General features: G+C 47.9%; 1 protein-coding gene across 5 annotated transcripts in view; it reads left to right on the forward strand.

Annotated features, from left to right (window-relative positions):
* Window positions 1–25948, forward strand: part of LOC128322502 (tyrosine-protein phosphatase non-receptor type substrate 1-like) — a 114491-nt gene that overhangs the window by 61557 nt on the left and 26986 nt on the right. For 4 of the 5 annotated variants that reach the window (XM_053243859.1, XM_053243863.1, XM_053243860.1 and 1 more), the window contains 4 exons: window positions 16258–16602; window positions 17496–17810; window positions 21502–21852; window positions 25151–25249. In XM_053243859.1, coding sequence (XP_053099834.1) covers window positions 16258–16602; window positions 17496–17810; window positions 21502–21852; window positions 25151–25249 — 1110 coding nt within the window. The remainder of the gene's footprint in view (window positions 1–16257; window positions 16603–17495; window positions 17811–21501; window positions 21853–25150; window positions 25250–25948) is intronic. The other variant, XM_053243861.1, reaches the window with a different exon arrangement.

Below are 25948 nucleotides of genomic sequence, written 5' to 3' on the forward strand. Positions count from 1 at the left end.
GGTTCTTGAGCGGGTAAATCTGCAACCAGCCCTTATTTAACATTCGCTGAGGTGTCCAGTAAATATGCAACAAATGTTTCTGTTATATTAACCTCATTTTAAGAACCAAAAAAGAATGCTTCACTGCCTTTGAGGCAGCTCCTCATTGGTTTGGAAGAATAGTATACTCAAGTTCATTATTCCAAAGATCTCAAATGTAATCAGTATCAATCTTGTTGTCTATACTGTATCTTTAAATTTTTGATAAAGGAAAGTTACTGGTTTGATAGCTCTGATAAATACTCCAAATACAACAAGAGAGGTGGGGTTTCAGAGGCAGCAATTGTGTCAGGTCTGAAATGTTTTACTAGCAAATGCTTAAGTAGAACTGCCAGGTAGTGTACTGAGATACTATCTATTTATTTTACATTTATATTCTGCTTTTCCTCCAAGGAGCCCAGAGTGGTATACATAGTTATGTTCCTCCTCACAACAACCCTGTGAAGTAGGTTAAACTGAGAGAGAGTGACTGGCCCAGAGTCACCCAGCAAGTATCATGGCTGAATGGGGATTTGAACTCGGGACTCCTCGGTCCTAGTCCAGCACTCTAACCACTACACCACGCTGGGTCTCTTTTCCCCTCAGAATGCCTCATGTATAATGTTAAGTCATGAAATGTGTGTCATTCAGAGGGGGCCTCTGGAGAAATATTGCAATCCCCAGTAGACTGAAATTTTTTTTGGCATTTTCCCCCACTCTTCAAGAAAAATTGTCAGAATTGACCTCTTGGTCAAAGCAAATGGGGAGAGTTATTCAGATACCATGCATGAGACAGTTTGTGGAGGAGCCCTGTGACGGTGGGTCCCAGCCAGGCTGACGGAGGGGGCTTTGCTGGCTCACCTCTGATGCCTCCTCTGTTAAAAGGTCTGCACTCTTTCTATGGGGACGCGAAGTGAACTGGTGGACCATGGGGGTTCTAGTTTTGTTTTGTTTTGTTTCCAGAATCGACCACACAGGCATAATGTCTTTTTGCCCAGGCTTTCTTAGTACAGTGAGAAGTTCAGTGATGACAAGCTTTTGCCACTTGCATTCTTAGATGTATGTTGAAGCCAAAGTGTTAAGCTGCTTCATTTTGCTAATTTTTAAAAGAGGACAGAAATGTTTGCTGCGTTCTCTTTCTTCTGCTTTAAGTGCTAATCTTCTGGCAAAGCTTATCTTGTTTATCTTAATTAAACACACGGAGCTCTTGCAAGGCCTTTTGGTTTGATCTAGCAGCTCAGCGCTTGCAAGGCTTAATTGCCAATTACAGTTTTTTGGGAAAACCCACAGAGTAGAAAGGAAATCCTTGGCAGCACTTGAGAAGAAAACACAAGCAAACAAGGAGATGCTGGATCTGGCCCTAGCAGCAATAGCCTGCCTCTCCGGCAGGAAGACTGACAAGAATCACTTTGCTTGACTGTGTGCTGTTTCCTTCGGTGGAACTTAAATACAGACTAGCCACAGGATGTTTCCGGCCTATCCGCTAGCTCCTGCTCCCTTTCCCAAGTGGTCCTGATGTCCTAGAATGTTCACAAACATTAGGCCCATTCACATGTTATATATAACACTCATAAAATGAGTATACAGTGTACACAGGTACAGTCATTCACATGTTATGTCGAATGCAGGTACAGCAGTATACTTCTCTGTGCCATGCATTTGAGGGGCCTGCACCCAGGTTCACTTCTGACAAGAAGGCACATACAGTCATTCACACAAACACATGTACAAGTGTACAGACATCTGTACACTTATGTACATATGTGCAGCATAATGTCTGAATCGGGCTATTCTCAAGTGGAAAGTAGAGTATCAGAAGGAGCCAAAGCAATCCAGGACTAGGTATATGGAGGGAAACAAACTGGGGAAATACCAGCAGCACTGCAACCTTAGGGCAGCAATCCTCCTTTTGAGATCTGATGTAGTAAAGCTTATGTACTGTTACGTAAAGATTGTTCTGCATTTCAGTTCCCAGCTGCATCATTTTGTAAAGTTATTAATATTATCAAATTGTGTAACAGGAAATAGAAGTGTGGAACAAACTAGTTTTATGTAACAATGTGTGCAACCTTGCCACACCACGTCTCAAAGTAGCTGTTGTAGTATTTTGGGATCCATAAATGTAGACAATGATGCAAACATAATTTTAATTTCCTGAGTCATTCATAAAGCAGTTGCACCTTACTCTGCTCTAACCCTGGAAGATATTCCCTTTAGGGATGGGGCTGCTCTGGGAATAACATCTGCATGCTTTTATGTAGAAGGTTCCCAGTTCCCTCCCTTGCATCTCCAAACTCCTGCCTGCAACCTTGGAGATGCCGCTGCCAGTCTGTGCAGACAATACTGAGCTAGATGGACCAAGGGTCTGACTCACTATATGGCAGCTTCCTATGTTCCTAAATAACCAATTACTAAGGAACCATCTCTAAATTACCAAGTATTCCAGCAGCTGCCCTGGCCTTCAGTCTTCTGCTGCTGTTCCCCAGAACTGCTTCCCTCCATGCACCCACTCGCAGAATGCTTTGGCTCCTTCTGCAGTGACCGAGATGGCGGCTGAATGGTTGCAAATAGTGTTTGGAGGGAAGGAAAAGCCTCACACAAGGCTGAGGGCTTTGATTGGCTGGTAGGGAAGGCGAGCATGGAAAAGTGTTGCAGCAGAGCCCTGATATGCATGTGTTACCTGAGCTTGTGGCTGAACATGCTGACAAAACAAAAGTTAGTAAACAAAGACAGGAGTCCCTCCTCTAACTGGAGTCTTATTTCATGTGCAAATTTTGTCTGTTTTCTGGGTTGGGGAGGGGAGGAGGGGCAGTGGTGCTCAGTCCCAGCTCCTTTTCACCTAGCTCTAAAGCTTCAGGAGATTTCGTTTGTTTGTTTGCTTAATGTTAGATTTATATATTGCCTTTCATAAAACTTATCTCAAGACAGTTTACAAAAGTTAATACAGTAAAATTCCTTACAATCACATCAATTAAAACCATAAAAACACCAACACAATAGCGGTAAAAATGAAAAAGGCTTAGAAACCTAGGAATGAATGAATGATCTTATACCAAGTCACAGCCTTAGTTGATCCAGCTCTGTATTGTCTACGCTGACTGGCAGAGGCTCTCTCCGTGGCTTCAGACAGGAGTCTTTCCCAGCGCCACCTGGGCATTTTCCAGATTACATGCTGCAACATTTTCACAACGTGTCCATTAAGCGCCCCTCTGCATTTCTCATGTTGTGACATTGCAGTCGCTACACTGTCACCAGGGTGCCATCCATATTTCCGGTGCCTTGATTCAGGTTTTATTGATGCATTTTGGCCCATTGTAAAATTGTTGTAGGAAAGTGCTGTGATTTTCCATTGTACGGAGGCTTGCACCATGTTTGATGCGTTGCAGCATGGTGTGATCTTGGACGTTCACTTGGATTTGCTGATTTTTATAGCCCCTTTCTACCCATTCCTGAAATAATGTTGCCGCTCATGTAAAAAAAAAATTTAATTTTTCAACGCAAGTTCTTATACAAGGGTGAAACCCTCAGTGGTGCAAAGGTGCAACTCGTTTCTCATCTGCTTTCGGCGTTTGATTTCCATCGCTCATGTTTTTCATTAAGACTTTCTCTTTTTTTACACATTCATGCTGCGGATTTGCTGGTGCATTCGGCAGACCGAGAATCTGTTGATATGTAAAGCCACACAATATATTTTTCTTAATATATTGTTGCCTCTTGGTTTTTCATTTCTGCCTTCGGCCCTAGGTTTCAGTCACATTTGTCTCTGGAATTTGATATGTAAAGCCGGTGGGTTTTTTTCCAATTCAAAAATATATCCAGTGTATCCATTTATTTCCGCTTTCATCCTTGGCTTTTGATCCCATTGGTCTCACACCCCACGTGTTCAGTGCTTCTGCTCGCACAAAGGAGAAACTTTGTTTCACCTTTGTTGCACCTTAGCACAAAAGCACTGAGAAGACCCGTGTGGGTTTTTTTTTAAAAGAGTTCATCACATCAGTGGTTCCTCAGCCCCTCTGCTACCCTATTGGCTGGAAACGCAGGAGGAGGAGGGGCAGTGAATGCGATCCAGGTGGATTTTGGACACCTCCTGCTTGGAAAATCTGCTTCAGTGGCAATACACACAGCCAAAACTCGTCACGTTGCATAGAAAACTGCATCAAAGTCGCTGCACCTGCGATTTCAAACCACTGCCAAATTCAGCTGCACTTTGCAACACTTTAACCGTTGCAAATCCCGTAGTCTGGAAAACGCCCTGGAGGTGCCATGGATTGAACCTGGGACTTTCTATGCTCTACCTCTGAGCTGAGGCCCCAGCCCCTAAGGGGAATCGCTTCCAGCAGACAGTGCTCACATGGAGTCACCCATCCAAATGAAAACCAAGGCAAACCCTGCCTAACAAAGGGGACAATTCATGCTTGCTATTGCAGGACCAGCTCTCCATGTTAAGAAGCAGGGCTCTTCACTTTTGGGTAACTGCCAGAGAGTGGGCTAAGGCATGTTTGTTCTGTTAAGTCTTACGGTGTTTATCTGAATCTCCAGAGTGTTCCCTATAAAGCTGAGGAGTTGTGTGGAAATTCCCTCAACGCTTGCCCACCAGCACGTGCGAGGGCAACACTTCATCACACCAAGGGATTAGCTCTGTCAGCCTCCTTCCCCTTGAGAAACAGAACAGAGTGATCTGACGGGTGAGAGGGAGCCACAGAGTTTCATCAGTTTCTTCTGTGGAGACTATTAGACAGCTTCCTCCCTCAGAAGCAGAAGGGGTGGCTCAAGCTGGGAAATGTCCTGCTCTTTTTGCTGAAGTCCTCCTTCTCCCCCCTCGCCACCGAGTTCTGTGTCGTCGTCCCCGCTCTGCCTACCTGCTTAGCTGTCTGAGCTCACAAACATTCATCCCTTTGACTAACATGGGGGCAGTCTGGGGGGGAGCGGGGTTGGCCCCCTGAGGTTTTGCTTTTCAGGTTTTTGTGAAGCGGACACATCTTCAGGTCACCCTGAGTCTGCCAATACCTCCCACTCGCCCACAGGTGCTCCAGTTCTCCTTCCCTAAGGATCGTAAGTTACATTTCCAGCTCTTTTGGAAATAGGTAGAAGAGCTGAATAGAAGAAGGGGTGGTGAATACACAAGCAGGCTAGTTTAAGAGCATAGGATGCAGCCTTCTACCATGTCAGACCATTTGGGTCCATGTAAGGCCCATCTAGCTCAGAATTGCCAACACAGACTGGCAGCGGCTTCTCCAAGGCTGAAAGGAGGAGTCTCTCTCAGCTCCATCTGGAAATGCCACAGAGGGAACTTGGAACCTTCTGCTCTTCCCAGAGTGACCTCATCCTCTAAGGGGGGGGGGGATATCTTACAGTGCCCACATGTAGTCTCCCATTCAATTGCAAACCAGGGCAGACCCTGTTTAGCAAAGAAGACAATTCATGCTTGCTACCACACAAAGGCACAGCGGGGAAATGGCTTGCCTAGCAAGCTAGAGGTTGCTGGTTCAAATCCCCACTGGTATGTTTCCTGTATCAGGCAGCAGTGATATGTTTCCTGTATGTTTCCAACACTGGTAAATCCCCACTTTCCAACACTGGTAAATCCCCATGTCTCCAATGGGCATGTTACCAACACTGGGAAATCCCCACTGGTATGTTTCCTGTATCAGGCAGCAGTGATATAGGAAGGTGCTGAAAGGCATCATCTCGCTCTGCGTGGGAGATGGCAATGGTAAACCCCTCCTGTATTCTACCAAAGAAAACCACATGGCTTTGGGGTCACCAGGAGTCGACAGCAACTCGAGGGCACAACTTTACCTTTACCTCAAAACCAGGTCTCCTCCTCCCAGCTTGAAGGAGCAGGGCAGATTACTTAGGGAGCTGAGAAAGCAGAAACTTCAGGAAGCAATGGGTGAAGGGTGTGGTGACCTGGAGAAATTTAGAGTGAGAGAGAGCTTCGCGTAGAGTTCTTATGACAAAAAAAAAGTGAACCAGCAGGGAAGCCGAAGGGTGTCCGAGCTCCGCAGTCCAAAAGTGATGGGAAGAATGGGCCAGATTTTACACATGGATCTGAGTTTGACACTTGGATCTTTCAGCGGTGACTCTCTCGATCAAACAACACTGTAAGCCCTTCTAAAGCTAAAGTAGTTCCCCGATGCCCATGTCTTCTTTAAAGCTCTTTGGAGAATGCTTGTGCCAGAAGAGGGTCTTCTGCATATTATCAGTGTTGCTCTTCTGGACTAGAGGCACGGTTTTTGGATCATTTTTGGAATGCAACCTGCAGTGCTGGCTTAATTAAAATTCCTCCCTAAACACTCTGATTCTGTCACTTTTAAAAATAGCTCCCGTACTTTCCTACTATAGTCCCTTGATGAATCTCGGTTCCTGAGCAGGTGTGCCAATTGGAGCAGGAAATGCATTTGTGCTAATTGCAGGTTTGGAGGGCCCCAACCCCCCTCCTCTTATGAAAGATTCATAAGAGCTGGGAGGGCACACAGATCTGTGCAGTCTGCCCCAAACCAAGCCCTGTCACTGTAGAGTGACTATTGCAACTCAGACAGGAATCTACTACAAGGCAGGAGCAGCAGGAACAGTGGCCAGGCCTCCTCGGTAGATGGTGTTGGAGGGAAAAGGTTTCGTTCCCCCCAGTTATAGCAGAGTGAGCGTGCTTGAGAAGAGCAAGCCCATTCAAGAGGATCTCGAGACAGAAGTTGAAGGTTCAAAAGCAAGTAAGGTTTATTGGGGAAGTTACATACTTGGATAGAAAAGCCTGTGCCCCCTGAGCTTTGTATCTTCATAGTGCAGAGCAGAGAGGGAGAGAAAGAAGCTACATGCCTAATGGAGAACACAGGCAGAGCAGAGAGCAAGAAAGAGGAAGTGAGAGACCCCTGATAGTCTACCAAAAAGAGAATGCCAAAGCAGAAGGAGAGACAATAAGAGGGGGAATCAAGAGGAAGACCCTTCCTCACTATCTTTGCTCCTAACGCCCCTCGTGGTCACCAGGATAGAAGGTGCAAACGGTGCAACTGGAGCTGTGACTCCAACATTTGGGTGGCCTCAGAGTCCACTTGGAAAGACCAGCCAAAGGTGCACTTAAAAAAACCAATGCTTTAATTAAGGTCATAAGAACCTTGCTGGATCATCAAGCCCAAAGTTCAGCTAGTCCAGCATTCTGTTCCCCACAGTGGCCAACCAGCTGCCTCTGGCCAACCAGTTGGTTTGCATTTGGACGAGTGACAACATGTGAGCAATGTAAGGTATTCCCCTTGGGGGGGGGATGGGGCCATAACTCAGTGGGACAGCATCTAGGTCCCTGGTTCCCTCCCTGGCGTCTCAGGGCTGGGAGAGGTTCCTTCCTGAAACCTTGGAGAGCTGCTGCCAGTTAGTGTAGACAATGCTGAGCTAAATGGACTCAGTATAAGTCTATACTGAGCTCTAACTCTGTATGAAGCAGCTTCTTATGTGGCTATGATAGACTTCTTATTTGATTGATTGATTGATTGATATACCGCCCTTCCGATACGGCTCAGGGCGGTTCACAACATGATAAAAACAATTAAAAACAAATTAACAATTAAAATCAAACAAAACACAAGAAAACCAATAAAACAGCTAAAAGCCCTGAAGATCAGGGCAACAGTTCAAAACAATCATTTAAAACTCTGGAAGGCCAGGCCAAATAAGTACATTTTAAGGGCTCTCCTGAAGGACAGCAATGATCTTGGATTACGAATTTCTGCTGGGAGTGCATCCCATAGCCCAGGAGCAGCTACAGAGAAGGCCCACCTCTGCGTCGCCACCAGACAAACCGGTGACAACTGGAGACGGACCTCCTCAGATGACCTTAACATGCGGTGGGGATCATGTAGAAGAAGGCGCTCTCTTAGATAACTTGGACCTAAGCCGTTCAGACTTGTCCTCCATGAATGTGTCTAATTTCTTTTTTAAAGCCATCTAAGATAGTGGTCCTCACCAGATCTTGTGACAGTGACTTCCATAGATCAGTTATGTGCTGTGTGCAGAAATACTTCATTTTGTCTGATGTACATTTCTGCCAGTCACTTTCTTTGGATGACCCCAGTTTCTAGCATAGTGGGAGAGGGACAAAAACTCCTTAATCCATGCTGCACAATTCTGTAGATGCCTGTCATGTCCCTCCTTAGTCACCCTTTTTTCTAAACCAAAAAAACCCACAAACACTGTAGCCTTTCCACATACAAAGGATGCTCCAGCCCTCTGATCATTTTGTATGTCACTCTTTCTGAACCTTTTCCAGCTCTACAAATTCTTTTTTCAGATGTGGTGGCCCAGAATTTTTTTTTTTTTAAATGATTAGATTGTATTGACAATTGCCTAGATGCACCCGACACATTTCGAGCAAAAGTCACTCTTCCTCAGAGACAATTGATTATTCTTCTTTCACTCTGTGGCACAGTGCATGTTTTTCATGTAGAAGGTCACGGGTTCAGTCTCCAGTTAAAAGCATATTGGACAGACTAAATGCAAGAAACTGCCTTAGACTGAATTGGACCATGTGTCCATCTAGGTCAGAATTGTCTACACTATGGGCCAGTGTCTCTCAAGGTCTTGGGCAGGGGTCTTTCTCTGTCCTGCCTGAAAATGACAGGGACTGGAAAAACGCTGAAGGGAGAAGCCACTAGTACTTTAACCCTCCTATTGGGTGGGGACTATGAGAAGCAAGCATTTTTCAAACAGCAAGTATCCTAGACAGTTTCCAGGAGAATTTGTATCTTAAGAGAGTTGTCGATTATTATCTTGCCACCGAAGAAAATGCGACATAGTCAAAACGCATCTGGCAAAAGCATAAGATAGATCAGCAGATATTGACTAAATGTGGATAGAATATTTCATCCTTCAATTAAAATGTTACATTGTGACCAGGTGAGAACACCCATCTACACTTCTCCCATCTTATCAGCAACCCAACCTTTCCTTTTTAAAGCCATCTATGGAAATGAACCGTTGGATTTTGTCCACCCCTGTTTGGAGTTTTATGAAACTCATAAAACTTATCCCAAGGCAGTTTACAAAAAATACAGTAAAATTCCATAAAATCACATTAAAATCACAATCAGTTAAAGCCATAAAAACACCAACACAACAATGATAAAAACAAAACAAAAAAGTTAGAAACCTAGGAAGCTGCCTTATACCAAGTCAGAGCCTTGGTCCATCCCGCTCAGTCTTGTCTACACTGACTGGCAGAGGCTCTCCAGGGCTTCAGACAGGAGTCTTTCCCAGCCCTACCTGGAGCTGCCAGGGATTGAACCTGGGACTTCCTATGCTCTATCTCTGAGCCGAGGCCTGAGCCCCTAAGGAGAACCTCTTACAGCAGACAGTGCTCACATGGAGTCACCCATCCAAATGCAAGCCAAGGCAAACCCTGCTTAACGAAGGGGACAGGTTATGCTTGCTGCTGCAAGACCGGCTCTCCCTGTTAAGAAGCAGGATGCTTCCGTTTTGTAGAACTGCTGCAGAGTGGGCTAAGTCATGTTTGTTTTGTTAAGTCTGACTGAATCTCCAGAGTGTCCTCACCGCGCTTGGGAGTTGTGAGGAAATTCCTCAGCACTTGCCCAACAGCACCTGGGAGGGCAACACTTCATCGCACCAAGGGAGCCTCCTTCCCCTTGAGGAACAGAACCGAGTGATCTGACGGGTGAGAGGGAGCCACAGAGTTTCATTTTCTTCTGTGGAAACTATTAGACAGTTTCCTCCCTCAGAAGCAGAAGGGGTGGCTCAAGCTGGGAAATGTCCTGCTCTTCTTGCTGAAGGGGGTTTTGGTCCAACAACTGCTGCAGAGGCTTCTGCCTGAATGTGTATTCAGAAAAGTTTAAAATTCAAAAATGGGTTCAGTGTTTCATAAGAGAGAAGCCATGGCTCTCCAGAGATTTAGACATGAAACACTAGACTGTGTCCTCGGGCAGGGAGCCAAGCTGGTCTTGTGGTAGTGAGCATGCATTGTCCCCTTTGCTAAACAAGGTCTGCCCTGGTTTGCATTTCAATGGGAGACTACATGTGAGCACTGTGAAATATTCCCTTAGGGGATAGAGAAGCCAGAGCTCCATGGAAGAGCATCTGCATGCAGAAAGTTTCAGGTTTACTCCCTGGCAGCATTTCCAGGTAGAGCTGGGAGAGGTCCCCACCCCGAAACCTTGGAGAGCTGCTGCCAGTCAGTGTAGACAATGCTGAGCTAGATGGGCCAATGGTCTGAGTCAGTCAGAGGCAACTTCCACTACTCCTAAGTCCTTGCAGTGGAACTTGCCTGTTCTCTCTGTTCACAGCAGCCCCCGAAAATCCACTCCTGATGGTTGAAGGACCCTCCAGAGCAGAATGGCATGGCGGGGTGTCTGTGTCTGTGTGCTTCTTAATGGGCAAAAAGCACATGCATGCATCCATTCATGAAGGCAAGTGCCTCTGTTCACACAAAATCACCTCCTCAGTTAATTACTGGAATCAGTTAATTCCATTAAGACATGGTAAACATCTGCAAAAACATACAAGGAGGCCCTTCACAGGACACGTGCTAAGTGCCTATTGGGGTTCTGCAGGGAGAGTGGGCTTAGCCCGCTCTCCCCGCAGACAAGCAGCCACTTGTAGCTGGGCGGCTGGATCGGCCACCCAGATGGCTGCCGGCTCCGTCACATAGCCGGTGGGGGCTGCAGGGATCTGGGGCCGTGTGGCCCCCAAAAGTTCCAGGATGCCCTGTGCAAGTACATGGGGCATCCTGGAGAGACCCCCGAGCCCAGGAGTTTACTTGTGTGTCGCCGCGCATTGCAGCAACACATGAGTACAAAAACAAGGTTAATGGAGCAATCTCTCCGTTAACCTCTTTTAAAGGGAGGGGGGTTTGTCGTGGCTAGTTGCCGGGAGCCGTGCGTCTCCCATTGCAGTACACGATTGCCCGAAAGGGGGGCTAAGGGAGCCCAGCCCGCTTTGGGGCGATCGTGGGAATAGCCTCAAGACCTGCTAGGTACCACACCATCAGTATTCCAAAATGCATGCATCTTTGGTGATCATGGCATCCAAAAGTTATTGTGTGTGTGAGATAATGCTCCCTCTCTCATATCACATTTACTCTGCTTCACTCCAACATTCTGCTCCATTCAGCTGTTCTGGAAATTATACCTTCATCATGAGCTGCAGGTGTGTGAACTTTCCTAGAGACAATTTGCATGCTCATACAAAGAGGGAAGCTGTACTCATTCCTAATTAGTTAATGTCCAAACAATTACCCAGCTGGGCCACTGCCGTCCTTCCATATTCAAAGGATAGTCTCTCATTCTTCCTCTAGCATTAGAAATACTGGTATTGTCTTGTTTTTTGTAACCCTGAATGAGCCCAAGTTATCTGCAGACTGGTGTTAATGGTGTCTCTTGGGAGCACAGATCCCAAGTTAGACACTTCTTAAAGCTCAATTGACTCATGTAGGAAAGATGTAAGCATGTGCTTAACCTTCTTCTTGCATTTAGACTAAAAAGTGCTTCACTTCAACTAGGTCGTATTTTAAATGTGTTAATGGTCGATTTTGTTTCTGCTTCCCCAAGACGTTGGGGTTTCAGAAGCCATCTTTTGGGGCAGTGAATTTCCAGTCATGCTCTAAAGCAGGATGGGCAAACTTGGCCCTCCAGCTGCTACTAACCTATAACTCCCATCATCCCCTGCCATAATTTATAGTGGCTGGGGATGATGGGAGTTGTAGTTCAACAAGAACTGGATTAGGGATGTGCATGGAACCAGTTTGGCGCTCCCTTCCAGGAGCACCGAACCAGTTCTGTCCACCGGAGTTCGAACTGGTTCGGAAGGTGGGAGGTTGCTTTAAATTACAGGAAAGGCGCTGCCTTCCTGCCAGCCCCCGCCCCACCACTTTCCCCCCACAAGTGCTCTCCAGAAGAGCGGGTGTGCTGGGCTGCAGTGTTCCTGCTTGCAGCGCCAGCAGCGTGGCGCCCCTTTTCTGGAGAGCGCCAGCAGGAGAAGAGCAGCAGGGCAGGGGCCGACAGGTGGGCACTGCCTTCCCTGTCATTGAAAGGAACCCCCCCCCGCCCTCCCAGGAGTGCACAGACCGGTTCCATGCACATCCCTAAACTGGAGGGCCAAGCTTGCCCACCTCTGCTCTAAAGCATCTTCTGTAAATCCACTTCCAGATCTGTGCTAATGCTCAGATGCATCTTGGTCCAAGTCCCCTGCCCCCTAAATGTCATATCCCACATGCACACTGTTGCCCCAGCTGCAGTCAGTGCCCCAGTGTCTCAACTGCTACCAGCGGTCTACATCCCTGCTAAGTGTGCTTGCAGAAGAACATGGCGCTCGTTAGGTGTGCTGAGTCTGGAACTTGCATTCCAGACTAGTGCTGTGCTTGCGTGACTATGTTCACATCCTCACAACAGGCTACTCAACCTGTGGCATGCCTTCTGTGATTTACAGGGAACCTTTGCAAAAGAGCACAGTTTCCAAAAAGCCCCCATGATTTAGTGCTGCTTTGTGGTCATCTTGCATTAGCACAACTGTTCATTGTATAAGCGGAGTGTTAAGTTGGCAGTCACTGCGTTCAGACAGGTGAAGTGACGGGGGGTTTCTATCCAGGTATATTGTTGGTTATACCTTTTGAGATGAAGCAATATCCCACAATGTAAAGTTGATTTGAGAGCAGAAAGTGTAGTAAAAGGTCTGCATCTTTTCTGTTTTCATTTTCACCCTTAATATGCCATATCTCCTGTTCCAAAGGTTTAGAAAGAATCCTTTTTGTTCTTCTCTTTCTTGACGGAATTGGCTGTGTGCTCAGCCTACGATAATACTAGGGAGACAGCTGTGGACTATTTATATATATGTCTGGCTAATGTACAAGCAAATAACTTAATATATACATACTAGCAATTTTCAGCCCGTTAGATTAACGGGCGCTAGTAGACCACCCCGCCCCCCCGAGTGCGGCCGCCAGCGGGCCCAGTCCTTCCCAGTCCGCCCCGCCACCTTTGGCCTCCCATTTCTGGCTTCCCCCGCTGCCTCGCCCGTACCTATAGCTCCGCCGCCGCCGCGCCCATACTCCCTTGGCGGCAGCCGCCTCCATCGGGGCCAGTCGGCCTGCCGCGGCTGCCGCTGCCTCACCCGCACTTTCGCCGCCGCTGCCACCATCGGGGCCAGGCGGCCACCGCCACCTCACCCGCATTCTCACCGTAGCGGCTGCCGCCGCCATCGGGGCCAATCGCCCCGCCGCAGCCACCACCAGCACTCTTCTCCCGTTGGCGGCGGCCGCTTCTCCTAGGCCGCCGCTTCTCCTGCTCCAACATGGCCGCCCGTGTCTGGGCGGCCGTATCTTTTTCGGCAGTTCTGAGCATGCGCTCCGCGCATGCCCAGAACTGCCGAAAAAGACACGGGCTCACAGGATCACACACAGGGCTTTTATTATAGAGGATTGATTAAAGCAATTGAATGTTCAGTGTGTAAAAACTATCAGTGCACCTTCTCCCTGGCCTAGTGTCACACACACACACACACACACACACACACACACACACACTGTCTTTTATAAATGTGTAAGAAGGAGGAACCTTCATCCAGGGTGGTGTTTTTTTTTCCCCTTTCCCCTTTGGGGGTGTGGTGGGGAGTTTCCAATTCTGGGGTGCCAGCATCAATTTTTCTTTTTTTGTGGCATAGCATAAACCCAGTATATAAAAATGCACAACATATGTACACTAGATCACACTGGCTGACAGCCAGAGCAGGCTACGTTGGGTGCTACAGATATCCTGGCACTGGTACAGGGTCACTGCAAAGTGTGGGTGGTCTCCAATACTTTTCAGAGTTCACTGGTGCCCCAGAACTGCTCATTTAGACTGGAAACTCATCGCTAGACTGTCAGCAATGTGTCTCCCATCTAAACTAGCACTTCTGTGGCATGGGCAAGCTTAGGGAAGTATTTGCACTCACAGCTGCCCACATTTCTCAGCAAATCTGCAGCAGCACAGGGGTATTTGGAGTGGCTGCATTATCCTGCTTGAAATACATTTAGGAGAAGAAGAAAAGAGAAAACCAAAAATCATTAAGTTGGGGCCAAAATTATCCCATTATGAATTGAGCCAAATCTATCCTGTGTGCCAAAATTGATTTGGTCATATAATAATAAAGACTGTTCTCCAGAATGCCCAAACTGTTTGCTAATCTAGAGCAGAGTTGGGTAGGCTATTAATTTAATCAATTTTAATAAATCCCAGATTTTGTTGGGCCACTTCTCCATTAGGTCTTGATACAGCCTTCCGGTGCTTGGCATTCACGCCTGTATGTATGTTTGAGACTAGTGCCTGAAGAAAGTAGAGGCATAGTGTGAATCTAGCACAAATGTCCATTCAGGTGTGACATATAGGTGTGAATCCAGCACAAAGCAGGTACCATCTTTACTTTCTATGCACCAGTATCAATTTTCTAGGCACTGGTGGCTTTTTATTTTTTCCAGCCCTGCTTTTGTTTCAGAAAGGTGATAATACATTGTGCATTAGCAAAGCCCCTGTGACTCCTTTTAAAAGATGTATTTTTTAAAAGCCTAATTGTGGGATATGAACATCCATTACACAGTGAGAAAACAGACACTAACATTGTACACTTACCTGCAATTAAGGTGTACAAAAGTTTTGTACAATACAAATTGTTCTGGACATATGGTATGTGTAGTGCTTGAAGTATTGAGCGTGCGCGCACGGAGAGAGAGAGAGAGAGAATAAAAAGTCAGTCATGTCTTTCTATAGACATTTATCTTTGCAAAATGATTATATGTGTGTATAGTTCTGTGATATCTGAGAAAAATTGAGTAAAGACTATTTTGAAGGGAGGAGGGGAAAGAACCAGTCTGCATAATAACCAGCAATAGCTTTTAAAGAAATAGCCAGGTTGCCACAGGATTAGGCTGTGCTTAGAACTGTGCTGAAATAATGGCAAGTGACCCTTTAATTCACGCTGTGGTGTTTTGAGGGAAGATAAACTTCCATTGAAATGTCTGGCCAACCTCTTCTGGCTCTTAATAAAACTTCTGATGTGATTACAGCGATGTGTAAAAGACTTCTCAGCCTCTCTCTCAACAGTCCTTTTTAAAAAGTATATCGAAAACCAGTTTTATTATCCATTTATATCCCTGTTCTGCAAAGAGTTTGAAGTAAATGACATTTCTGAAAAATGCAACAGTGGAACCAAAAGCTTTTCTGGTTGGCAGTGAAGTGCAGGATTCTGAAAGTTTCTGCACCAGTTTCTAACTGAAGAGCAGTCATGAAAAGGGGTGGGTTCTTCTCAGAGTGCAAGTGCTGACCAGTGGGTGGCGCTGTGGAAATTGTGTGAGGTCTCTGACTGGCATGTGACCACAGAGTAAGATAATGCTAAGGAAAAGTATGGAAATCTACAGGAGTGTGTAGACTGCAAGATGGTGTTAGACCCTTTGCGGAGTTTGTTTGTTTGTTTGTTTAAATCCCAAACGTTACTGCTGTCTGGAAAAGCTCCGTATCGAGCAAGTTAGTTTTCTGGCTGCCATCCAGTAAGGCAGGGTTTCTTAACCTTGGGTCCCCAGACATGGTTGGACTACAGTTGGAGCTGTAGTCCAACCACATCTTGGGACCCAAGCTGAAAGGCAAGTTTCCCCCTGCTTCTGCAACTGATCAGGAATTCTGAGTGACAGAGCCATGAGAAAACTGATCTCGGCATGTGGCAAGGTGCTACAAACAATCGTTCTGCAGTTGCTGTTGCCATCTTAGTGATTGGGAGCGGTAGTAGAAAACCACCGTAGTAGATAATCTTAGTCTGAATCCAGCTCATCCCTTGCCAGACAGGATGGTTCTCTGCATGAATTTCCCATCTTCTTGCTTGGACATTTGGGCTGCAAGCCAAGAATGCAGCGGTAAACCTTCCCCTTTCCTGCCGCCCTTAGTAGAGCCTTGCGTCAATATGAGTTTAAAAGTCAGCCTTGTACTCTGTGGTCGCCTCTCCTCCCCAGGCTCCATTGCAGAGTGTGGGACTACTCTCATGGGCTCTGCTGAGGCCTTGTATGGATCATAGAGATGAGGACTCACTTTAAACCAGCATCTGGCTCTTAAAGAACAGCCTGGGCAGATGCACTTTTGTAATTTGATAGAAAGCCATTTCTGTCCATGATGGGATGAGCAAGACAGGAAGCAGGAGGATTGCAGGTTAGTTGCCATGAAAAACAATGACAACTGATCCCTGGTGGAAACTGATAAGTTTCATACTCCATTTTTGTGGCAGGTGTTGGTGGCCAGGAGCTAAAAGTCCTGCAGAGTCCGGGGCCCTTGTCAGTCTCTGCGGGAGAGACCCTCACTCTGAACTGCACATTGATTGGAACTGCTGTAGCAGGAGGCGTGAAATGGTTCAAGGGCTTGGACAGAAGCCAGGCACCCTTTTATCAATATAAAGGACCACCTCCCCCTCGAGTGACCATAGTTGCTGCTGGATCTGACACAGACTTCACCATCCGTATCAGCAACATCCGACCTGAGGATGCCGGGACCTATTACTGTGTGAAGTTCAAAATCCAAGCAGGAGGAGAGACAGAATTCAAATCGGGAAAGGGCACTGAAGTCCTTGTTATAGGTGAGTGCAAGCCAAGCTCTGCTGGTGCCCAGGGAGGGAGATCTGCCCCATTCTCCCCAGAAACTTGGATGCAAACAGCATAATACATGCAAATGCCTATAGGGAAGCCCAGACCTTGATTTATTTTTCACATGAAAATCATCCTTAAGAAAAACTGGTTTTTATTTTTTTAGTGGAAGAATGCCAGAGGGGGTGCTTAATGCTTTCCTGCCCCTCCAACTCTCCACTCTGCCTTCAGAGAATAGGGAATGTTTTTCATTTAAAGAGTGTGGATTTTGTTGAACGTATTGTATGCTTTGCCCCATAAATTTTGTGCAGAGTGGGGCCCTCTTGATGGGAGGGGAAGGACTTCCATTTGTAGGCTTCAGCTTGTAGGTCAAGATCCACTGTGGATGCACATGACTTGGCTCAGGTTTGGGGGGCACCTTCCAACTCCCCTTGCTTCAGCTTCAGAATGGCATTCAACCTGTGCTGCACTGGAGCCTAATGGTATTTCCCTGGTACAAACTTGAACTTCACCTTTATTCAATAACACTCCTCAACTTCATCTTCTAAGTGCAGCCTTAATCTACAGCATCCAGACACAGTTCAGGGCATGCACATACCTCTTGCCTATGTGCTCCCCAGAGGCATCTGGTGGCCCACTGTGTGAAACAGGATGCTGGACTAGATAGGCCTCGGGCCTGATCCAGCAGGGCTGTTCTTATGTTCTTAGATGTTTGGTGGCAGCCCCAGCTCTAGGGAGGTGGACTTTGAGCCCCCTCATCCTCTGCTCTTGAAATATGTCAGGTTTGGAGCAAATCCTTCCTCTCTGAGCTGCTCTGCAGGAAGAGGGTCCTTTGGGTTTGGGGAAGGGGCTTCTTTCAACATGTCACGCTTCCTCCTTTCTGCAGCCACGCCATCCCAGCCCTCGATCAGTCCCCCTCCTGGCAGAGTGGAGCGGGGGGCCTCAGCAACTTTCAGCTGCACCTCCGCTGGATTCTCCCCTCCAGCCATCACTGTCACCTGGTTGAAGGACGGGAGAGGACTCTCTGCCAGGCAGCCCATCGTCCAGCCCCCGGGAGACAGCACCTCCTACGAGGTCACGAGCACTGTGGATGTCCGGCTCACGGAAATGGATGTCAAGTCCCAGCTGACCTGCCAGATCCAGCACAGCACCTTGAAGGCCCCCTTGCAGCAGACCTTTCTCCTTGGAGATGTCCTAAGAGGTAGGGGGTCTGGCGGGGCAAAGTTGGGGATCCGTTGGGAAGGGCAGAGGCTGTGCTCTCGGATCACAGAAGCAAAGAACGGGGTGGCTGATTATGATGCTTTTGCTTGGGAACCTGTTCGGGAGCTTTCCTGTGTCAATGAGCCAGCCAGAGCCAACAGAGCAGTGCTTGTGCTCTTCAGAGAGAGGGAAGTCCAGGCTGACCTTGGACAGAGTTGGCAGGGGGCGGGAATGAGGCATGATGGGGCACGGCTGGGACGGAGCTCCGCATCTGGGCCATGTGGCTTGGTTTTGTTTTGTCCTCAGTAGGACTGAAAAATTCATTCATCCATTCATTGAATTTATATACCGCCTAATATTGAAATCTCTAGATGGTGTACAGAATTAAAACATAATATAAAATATAAACATTAAAAATTCATTAAAAAGATAGAAATTATAATAGATAAAAACACATTAGAATTTAAAATTTTGATCTCATTTGAAGGCCTGGGGAAACAGGTACATCTTCAGGGTCCTCCTAAAAACAAACAGAGAAGGAGATGTTCTTATTTCAGCAGGGAGCGCATTCCAAAGCCCTGGGGCAGCCACAGAGAAGGCTCAGTCCCGAGTTGCCACCAAACGAGTTGGCGGCAACCATAACCGGACCTCTCCAGATGATCTTAATAGGCGACAGGGTTCACGACAGAGAAGGCGCTTAAGTACTCTGGGGCTAAGCTGTTAAGGGCTTTATAGGTAATAATCAGTACATTGTATTTCGTTCAGAACTGAGAAGTAAATTCAAGTAGGGATGTTTCTAATGAATGGAGTCACCTGGCTTGCAGAAGGCTTGTGTTTAACTGCCTGATGGAGTCGAGTGGGGTGAAGGGGTAAGTCATGGTCCCTGATGGATATTGTTGCCTAAAGCAGAGGTTCTCAAAGTTGAATCCCTGGATGCTATTGGATGCAACTCCCATCATCCTCAGCCACCATGGCATTGTGGTAGGGGATGCTGGGATGCGTCATCTGGGGACCCAAGGTTGAGAACCCCTGGCCTAAAGGCTTCCTCTGGGTTTGCACTATGCAGCGATGGCCCTTTTCTATTTGGAACTGCGAGTCACTTAGAACCAGATGAACTGTTACAGTCAAACACACACTCTAGTCACCAGGTGGTCCTCCTTTGGTTGGTTGGCTGGGGAGCCCATTTGGAAGGGGCAGGCAATGCCCCTTCTACCCCACCCTGTCCAGCTGAGATTCTGGAGTTGTGGACGTGTGGGCCATGAAGATGTCAGGCAGAGGACCTGGAAGTGATTGTGTGCACAAAAGACTTGGTTGGGTGGCTCCACCCTACATCAGATCCTAGATCACTGATGTCATCTGCCCATGCTGCCCAACTGAGATCGCTTGTAGCACAAGATCACTTCCTGGTCCTTCGTCTGTCATGTTCATGGTCCACCCATTCAATGATTGGGAGTGTGCCGAGCTCCAGAATCTCAGCTGCACCTCCTCTTCCTTCTCCTTGGATTTGATTGTGAGAAGCAGCCCACTGTTTGATAACCTGATTAAATTACTCAACAGTACTCTCAGGAGTTACTCTAAAGGAGTACTAAATGTCAATGGGATGTCCTCTAGTAAATTTAGTCAGGCTGTCACCTACGGTCTTTGAAAGTGAGATTGTATCCAGTGCTCACTGTTAAATGAGCCCTGGGCATTCCCCAGGGCTCCATATTGTCTCTAATGCACTTTAACATTGACATGAAACCACTGGGAGAGATCATCAGGAGATTTGGTGCGGGGTGTTTTCTATATGCTGATGGCACCCAAATCTATTTCTCCATGCCAGAGTCTTCAGGAAAAGCCTACCTGGAGGTGGTTATGGGCTGGATGAGGGATAACAAACTGAGACTGAATCCAAATAAGACGGCTTATTGTGCAGGAACCTGGGAGACAATTTTGATCTGCCAGCTCTGGATGGGATTACATTCCCCCAGAAGGAACAGGTGCTCAGTCTGGGAGTGTTTCTGGATCCAGACTTCTCTCTGGTGTCTCAGGTTGTGGCAGTGACCAGAGGTGCTTTCTATCAGCTTAGGTCAATACGCCAGCTGCATCCATTGCTTAAGATGAACAACATCAAAACAGTGGTACATATACTGGTCACCTCCAGACGTGACTCCTGCAATGTGCTCTATGCGGGGCTGCCTTTGTACGTAGTCTGGAAGCTGCAACTGGTGCAAAATGTGGCAGGCAGGCAGGTCTCTGGGTCATCTCGGAGAGACCATTTTACTCCTGGATTAAAAGAAGTATACTGGCTACAATAGGTTTCCAGGCAAAATACAAAGTGCTGGTTATAACCTATAAAGCCCTAAACAGTTTAGGCCCTGGGCATTTGAGAGAATGACTTCTTCGCCATGAACCCCACTGCCCATTGAGATCATCCGGAGAGGTTCATCTGCAGTTGCCAGCAGCTCATCTGGTGGCTGCGCAGGGATGGGCCTTCTCTGCTGCTGTCCCTGGACTTTGAAATGAGCTCCCTGCTGAAATAAGAGACTCCCCATCTCTGACAACTTTTGAAAAGCCCATAAAGACACATTTATTCACCCAGGCATTTTAACAGGATTTATGGTTTTAAATGGTTTTCATATTTTAATATTTGTTTTATTGTGGTGTTGTAAACCACCCAGAGAAGTGAGTTTGGGGCAGTATGCAAATATCATGCCAATCCGAGAGCTTTGTGGGCATGACTTTATAGATCAGGGCTGCACAACTTTGGCCCTCCCACCAATCTTGGACTACAACTCCCATCGTCCCTGACCCTTGGCCACTGTGGCTGGGGATGATGGGAGTTGTTCCAAAAACAGCTGGTGGGCCAGAGTTGTGCAGTCCTGATCTATAGATCATGCCAGCCGTTGGTGCCAGCGCTGGCCAGCTGCTTCAGCATGGAGGGCGAGGCAGAGGGTTCCAGGGATGGCATCATCCTGCTCCCCGCTCCACAAGCAGCTTGGTCGGGGAGATCTGGCCCCACAAGGTGAAGGAATTGGCTGGCAGAAACGGAAAGGAAGCCTCCGAGTGAACAGCCCCTTCCGAAGCCTCCCCTGGTGTGTCGCCAGCACTGCTTCCCAAGTCGCTTTCCAGGGGCATGTATCTCTTGGAAATGGCAAGCCAGCGACTCGGACAGGGCTGCTGTCCAGGGCCCAGGCCAGAAGCCTGGGCGTTGTGTGCTGCTTCTGAGGGAGTTGTCACTCAAGGAGGCCTGCGCTCGGACAGAACTCCTGCTTCTTTAAAAGAACTTCAAGGAAGGCAAGCATTCCACAGGTGCAGCCTCTCCCATCACAGTGTTGCAACAACAAGCAGAACGGCACCTGCTGGATGTTGTCCCACCTCAGAGCTCACAACAGGATGTTAGCCTTCCTTTGCTTTCCTTTCCAGAAAATACACCAATCTCCGCATAGACCCAAATGTTGCAAAGGTTATGATGGAGCAAACTCACAAAAAAATCTATTAACAGAACGTTACGAGAATAAAAGGTATCTTGATGAGCTTGGCTGGCCTGCTGCTCGGAGCAAGATCTGGCCATACCCTTTGATTGGTGAAGAAGAAAATAATAAAAGGATATTTGTTTATGGAGTAATTGCAGCCTGCATGGAGCCCAGCAAAGATTTCCCCTAATGGAAATCAAGGACTTGATGCTGATCTGTTTGGCTTTGTTTTCTCAGTTCCCCCCACGGTGCAAGTGGAAACAACCAGCCCCCCTCCTCCCATCCAGCTGAATGCATTAGTGATGATCACTTGCAAAGCAGAAAGATTTTACCCCAGTGATGCAACCTTGGTCTGGTTGGAGAACGGCAAAGAGACTGGTCAAGGGAAGACCGACCCCGTGACCCAGGATTCGAATGGGTTGTTCTCCCTCAAGAGTTCCTTGGAGGTGAATGCAACTGAGGAGAAGAACATGACGGAGTTCACCTGCCGGGTCGAGCATGATTCCCAGCCTCCAGTTAATGGAAGCCTTGAACTGAAAATCGGGGTGCAGCCTCCAAAAGACGGCGATCCATTTGTGCCAGGTAAAGGTGGGTTTGCTCAACCATAACCTAGGGTTTGTTTTGTCCTTTCTCTCTCCATCCAGGCTGACCTTTGGCAGGGGGGATTGGTCAGCTCACATTGGGAAAGTGTGTGAGAGTTAGTGGCCTTTTGAATCGTTCCAACGTGTCGGGACTGCGGTGTCGCCTGGCTGCCCTTAGTTAAACCCAAACCCGACACCACCTGGATTCACTAAAGCTTCATTCCGTGCACCCCAATTTGATGGTGTGAGCTGAGCCTTCATCTTCTATGTCAGGGTTCTCAAGTCAGGGTCCCCAGATGCTGTTGACTACAGCTCTCATTGTCCCCAGCCACAATGGCCAAGGCCATGAAGGGAGCTGCAGTCCCACAGCATCTGGGGACCTGAGGTTGACAACCCCTGTCCTATGTGAAAGGACTTCCCCACTGGAAGCTCACTATGTAGGACAGGGCCGCACAACTTCAGCCCTCCAAGCTGTTCTTGACTCCCGTGATCCCCAGCCACAGTTACAATGATCAGATGGGACAATGGATGATGGGAGTTGTAGTTCAACATCTGCAGGAGGGCCAAAGTTGTGCAGCCCTGCCGTAGAAGCTGCTTAAAACTGCCTCTGCATGGAAGCCATTTTCCTGTGGTTCACCGTGACTCCCCACATGAATAGCCCCGATCAGTCAGTCATTTATTGTTACAGTCACAGACCAGTACATGAATAGCCCCAGAGAATTGTCATGCCTTTACAAGGAACGGCTGGTGATAGCATGGGCATTTTCCATGCCATGGGAACAATCCATGTGGTTCCACTGCTCTGTGGAACAGCAACCCAGCTGTAACTTGCAGTTTGGGATGTCCAGCCATTAAATATAAACTAGGTTAAGGTAAAGTGTGCCATTGAGTCAGTGTTGACTCCTGGCGGCCACAGAGCCCTGTGGTTGTCTTTGGTAGAACACAGGAGGGATTGACCATTGCCATCTCCCGCACAGTATGAGACGATGCCTTTCAGTATCTTCCTATATTGCTGCTGCCCGATATAGGTGTTTCCCATAGTCTGGGAAACATACCAGCAGGGATTCGAACCAGCAACCTCTGGCTTGCTAGTCAAGTCATTTTCCTGCTGCGCCATTAGGTGGCTCTTATAAACTAGAGCGGAGGTGAAATGCTCTCCCATCCCCCAATATTCACTGTCCCATTTGGAGGCAGTGAAAATGTAGGGAGTGTTTGGGCTGTTTTCAGGGATGTGCAACCCCTAATACTTCTACAGGCTGGTGACCACCATTTTAGTTTCTCAGAATGCCTCTGGATGTGTTATGTTGTGATATAGCATCATTCCAATGGTATTCTGGAAGTGAAAAATGGCAGCCCCTGGTCAGGAGGAGCCAAGCAGAGTGCAGATGTGTTTTGCTTACCCAATCGCCACCCCACCCCCGAAATGCAAAAGAGGGAAGGCAAATGCAAAAGAGGGAAGGTGTGTTAAATAATTTAACATCCAATTTCACCTACAACCCCTCGCCATAGTTTGGACCAAAGCAGAATCTTGGCCACCCCCATAAACATTCCCCACCCAGCATCCCACCTCTGTTGGAGCATTCCATGATGATGTGGGGCAAGTGGGAAAACTCCAAGGTTGTGCAGAGAGATTCTTCCCTAAACCTCAATACCTCAACTGAACTAGAACTCTTCTCCCTGACTTCTATTTGTCTGCCTACAGGACATTTTTTGTATGCAAGGACATTCATCCTTGGGAGCCCTCAACTGCCACCTCAAGTAGAAACCCAGGAAGCGGCCTTATACCTACTCTTCTTGGCAGCAGCTTCTCTAAGGCTGCAGACAGGAGTCTTTCTCAGCCCTGCCTTGGAGATGCTGCCAGGGAGGGAACCTTCTGCATGCATGTGCTCTTCCTAGAGCGGCTCCATCCCCTCAGGGGAATATCTTACAGTCATAGATAAAAGCACATTAAAATTAAATTTTAATGTAGTCTCCCTTTCAAATGAAAGCCAGGGTGGACCCTGCTTAGCAGAGGGGACAATTCCTGCTTTCTACCACAAAACCAACTCTCCTCCTTCCAGATCAGTAGTGAAGTCCAGACACCACAACTAGGCCTGAGACATAAGGGAAAGGAAGAATAAGGTTCTCGTGCTTCCTGTTCCCCCCGCCAGCCCCCACCATCAGTGCAGTGTCTGAAGCTGCCCATAGATGGCTGACTGTCAGGGAGAACACCTCCGACGTTGCCATGCCCATGGAACACATGACTGCCACCACCTTTGGCCATTGGTATATTAGAAGCCAATGGTTGGACCCTTGGTCCGTCTAGCTCTGTATTGTCTACACCAGGGATTCTCAACGTTGGGTCCCCAGGCGTTATTGAACTTCAGCTCCCATAATCCCCAACAGGAGCTGGGGATTATGGGAGTTGAAGTCCAAAAACATCTGGGGACCCAATGTTGAGAACCCCTGGTCTACACTGGCTGGCAGTGGCTCTCCAACGTTTCAGGCAGGAATCTTTCCCAGGTCTGCTTGGAGATGCTGCCGGGAACTGCTCCAGGGATCTTCTGCATGCAAAGCAGATGCTCTTCCACTGAGCTATGGCCCCATCCCCTCCCATTCATAGGGCGGTGCCTGTGCCACCCAAAAAAACCCCATCTTTTTGGACATTAGTAATGATCCCTTTTAACGGTGAAGTGTTTAATCTGGTTTAATGAACCCCGTTAATTGTGAAGTGGTAGACCTCTTGCAAAACCAGTACCCTGATCTCTACCTATCCCTGCTGGAAGACTAGGGGTGGATAGCCTGTCAAGCAGTAGCAAGCATGCATTGTCCCCTTTGCTAAGCGGGGCTTACCTTGGTTTGCATTTGGATGGGTGACTACATATGTGAGTACTGTCTGCTGTAAGATATTCCCCTCACTGGATGGGGGCTGTAGCCCAATAGTAGAGCATCTGCTTGTGTGCAGAAGTCCCCAGGTTCAATCCCTGGCAGCATCTCCAAGTACACCTGGGAAAGACTATGTTCCTATGTTATGATATTCAACAAATCGCATATGCTCAAGATTCTTTGAAGGGATGAACATATGTAGCAGAGTTGGGACGTTGGCCCATTATTGCTGTCTACTTCCACTGGCAACCAAGTCTTGGCCAGAGGTCTTTCTCAGCCCAGCTACTTTACCTTGGCATGCCAAGGATCAAACTTAGAACCCCCTGCATGCAAAGCTTGAGTGATGGTCAGTCCCCACTGTGGTCCTGGTGGTGCTTGTCTGCTAGTAGGTGGGACCTTCTTCTTTTCCCCAACCTGTAACGCAGTGGATCTCTTTGCAGAGGAGAAGACGATCATCATTGTAGTGGCGCTGGTTTGTGCGCTCCTGGTTGTGCTGGTGATTGCTGTCATCTACCTCATCAAAGCAAGGCAGAGCAAAGGTAAGCAGCCATTTTATTGTGCAGTCATACTGAGGTCCAGTTCAAGCACACGGCAGGCCCAAAATGATCACAGACAGGAACGAATGGTATGGTGTGTGTATGTTGTGTGCATGCGCACTGGTGCCTCCAAGTGGGGCCACTACCAGAGTCTGTGTCAGGGGTTGGCCAACTCAGGCACTGGCCGAGGTCCCAGAGCCATCAAAGGGCCCGTGGCCAGCCCCTGAGGCCCTGGCAAAAAGATGGCAGCTGACCACGGCGAAGCACTCCAGACCACTGACAAGGTCAGCCTCCCCCAGACCCTTGAGGCGGCTTACTTTGGTAGCAGTAGTGGTGGGAGCTCAGAATACTCTGTGGCAGCTACACTGGTGTCCGCCATTTTCCTTTAACTACAATGGCCATCCCGCGATGCAGTGGTGAGGGCATTGCATTGCAGATCAAAAAGGATGATTGTCATCAGCGCTGCTGCCCCTCCCACACTCACCCTGCCAGTGTTACAGGGACCTGCAAAGTCATGAATGTGCTGGCACCATGACTTGGGCACCAGTACCGTCCACTACACACTGGTTCCATGACTTGCACGGTTGCAGAGTGCCAGGACTGAGCACGGGCAGGGTGGTGTCAGGGAATCAACAGAGCTGGGAGATGACTCTTAGCCAGGCAACATCCCAGCCCAAACTGCCTTCTATTGCGCTTTCTGCC

Source organism: Hemicordylus capensis, chromosome 4, assembly GCF_027244095.1.
Source record: "Hemicordylus capensis ecotype Gifberg chromosome 4, rHemCap1.1.pri, whole genome shotgun sequence".
NCBI lineage: Eukaryota > Metazoa > Chordata > Lepidosauria > Squamata > Cordylidae > Hemicordylus > Hemicordylus capensis.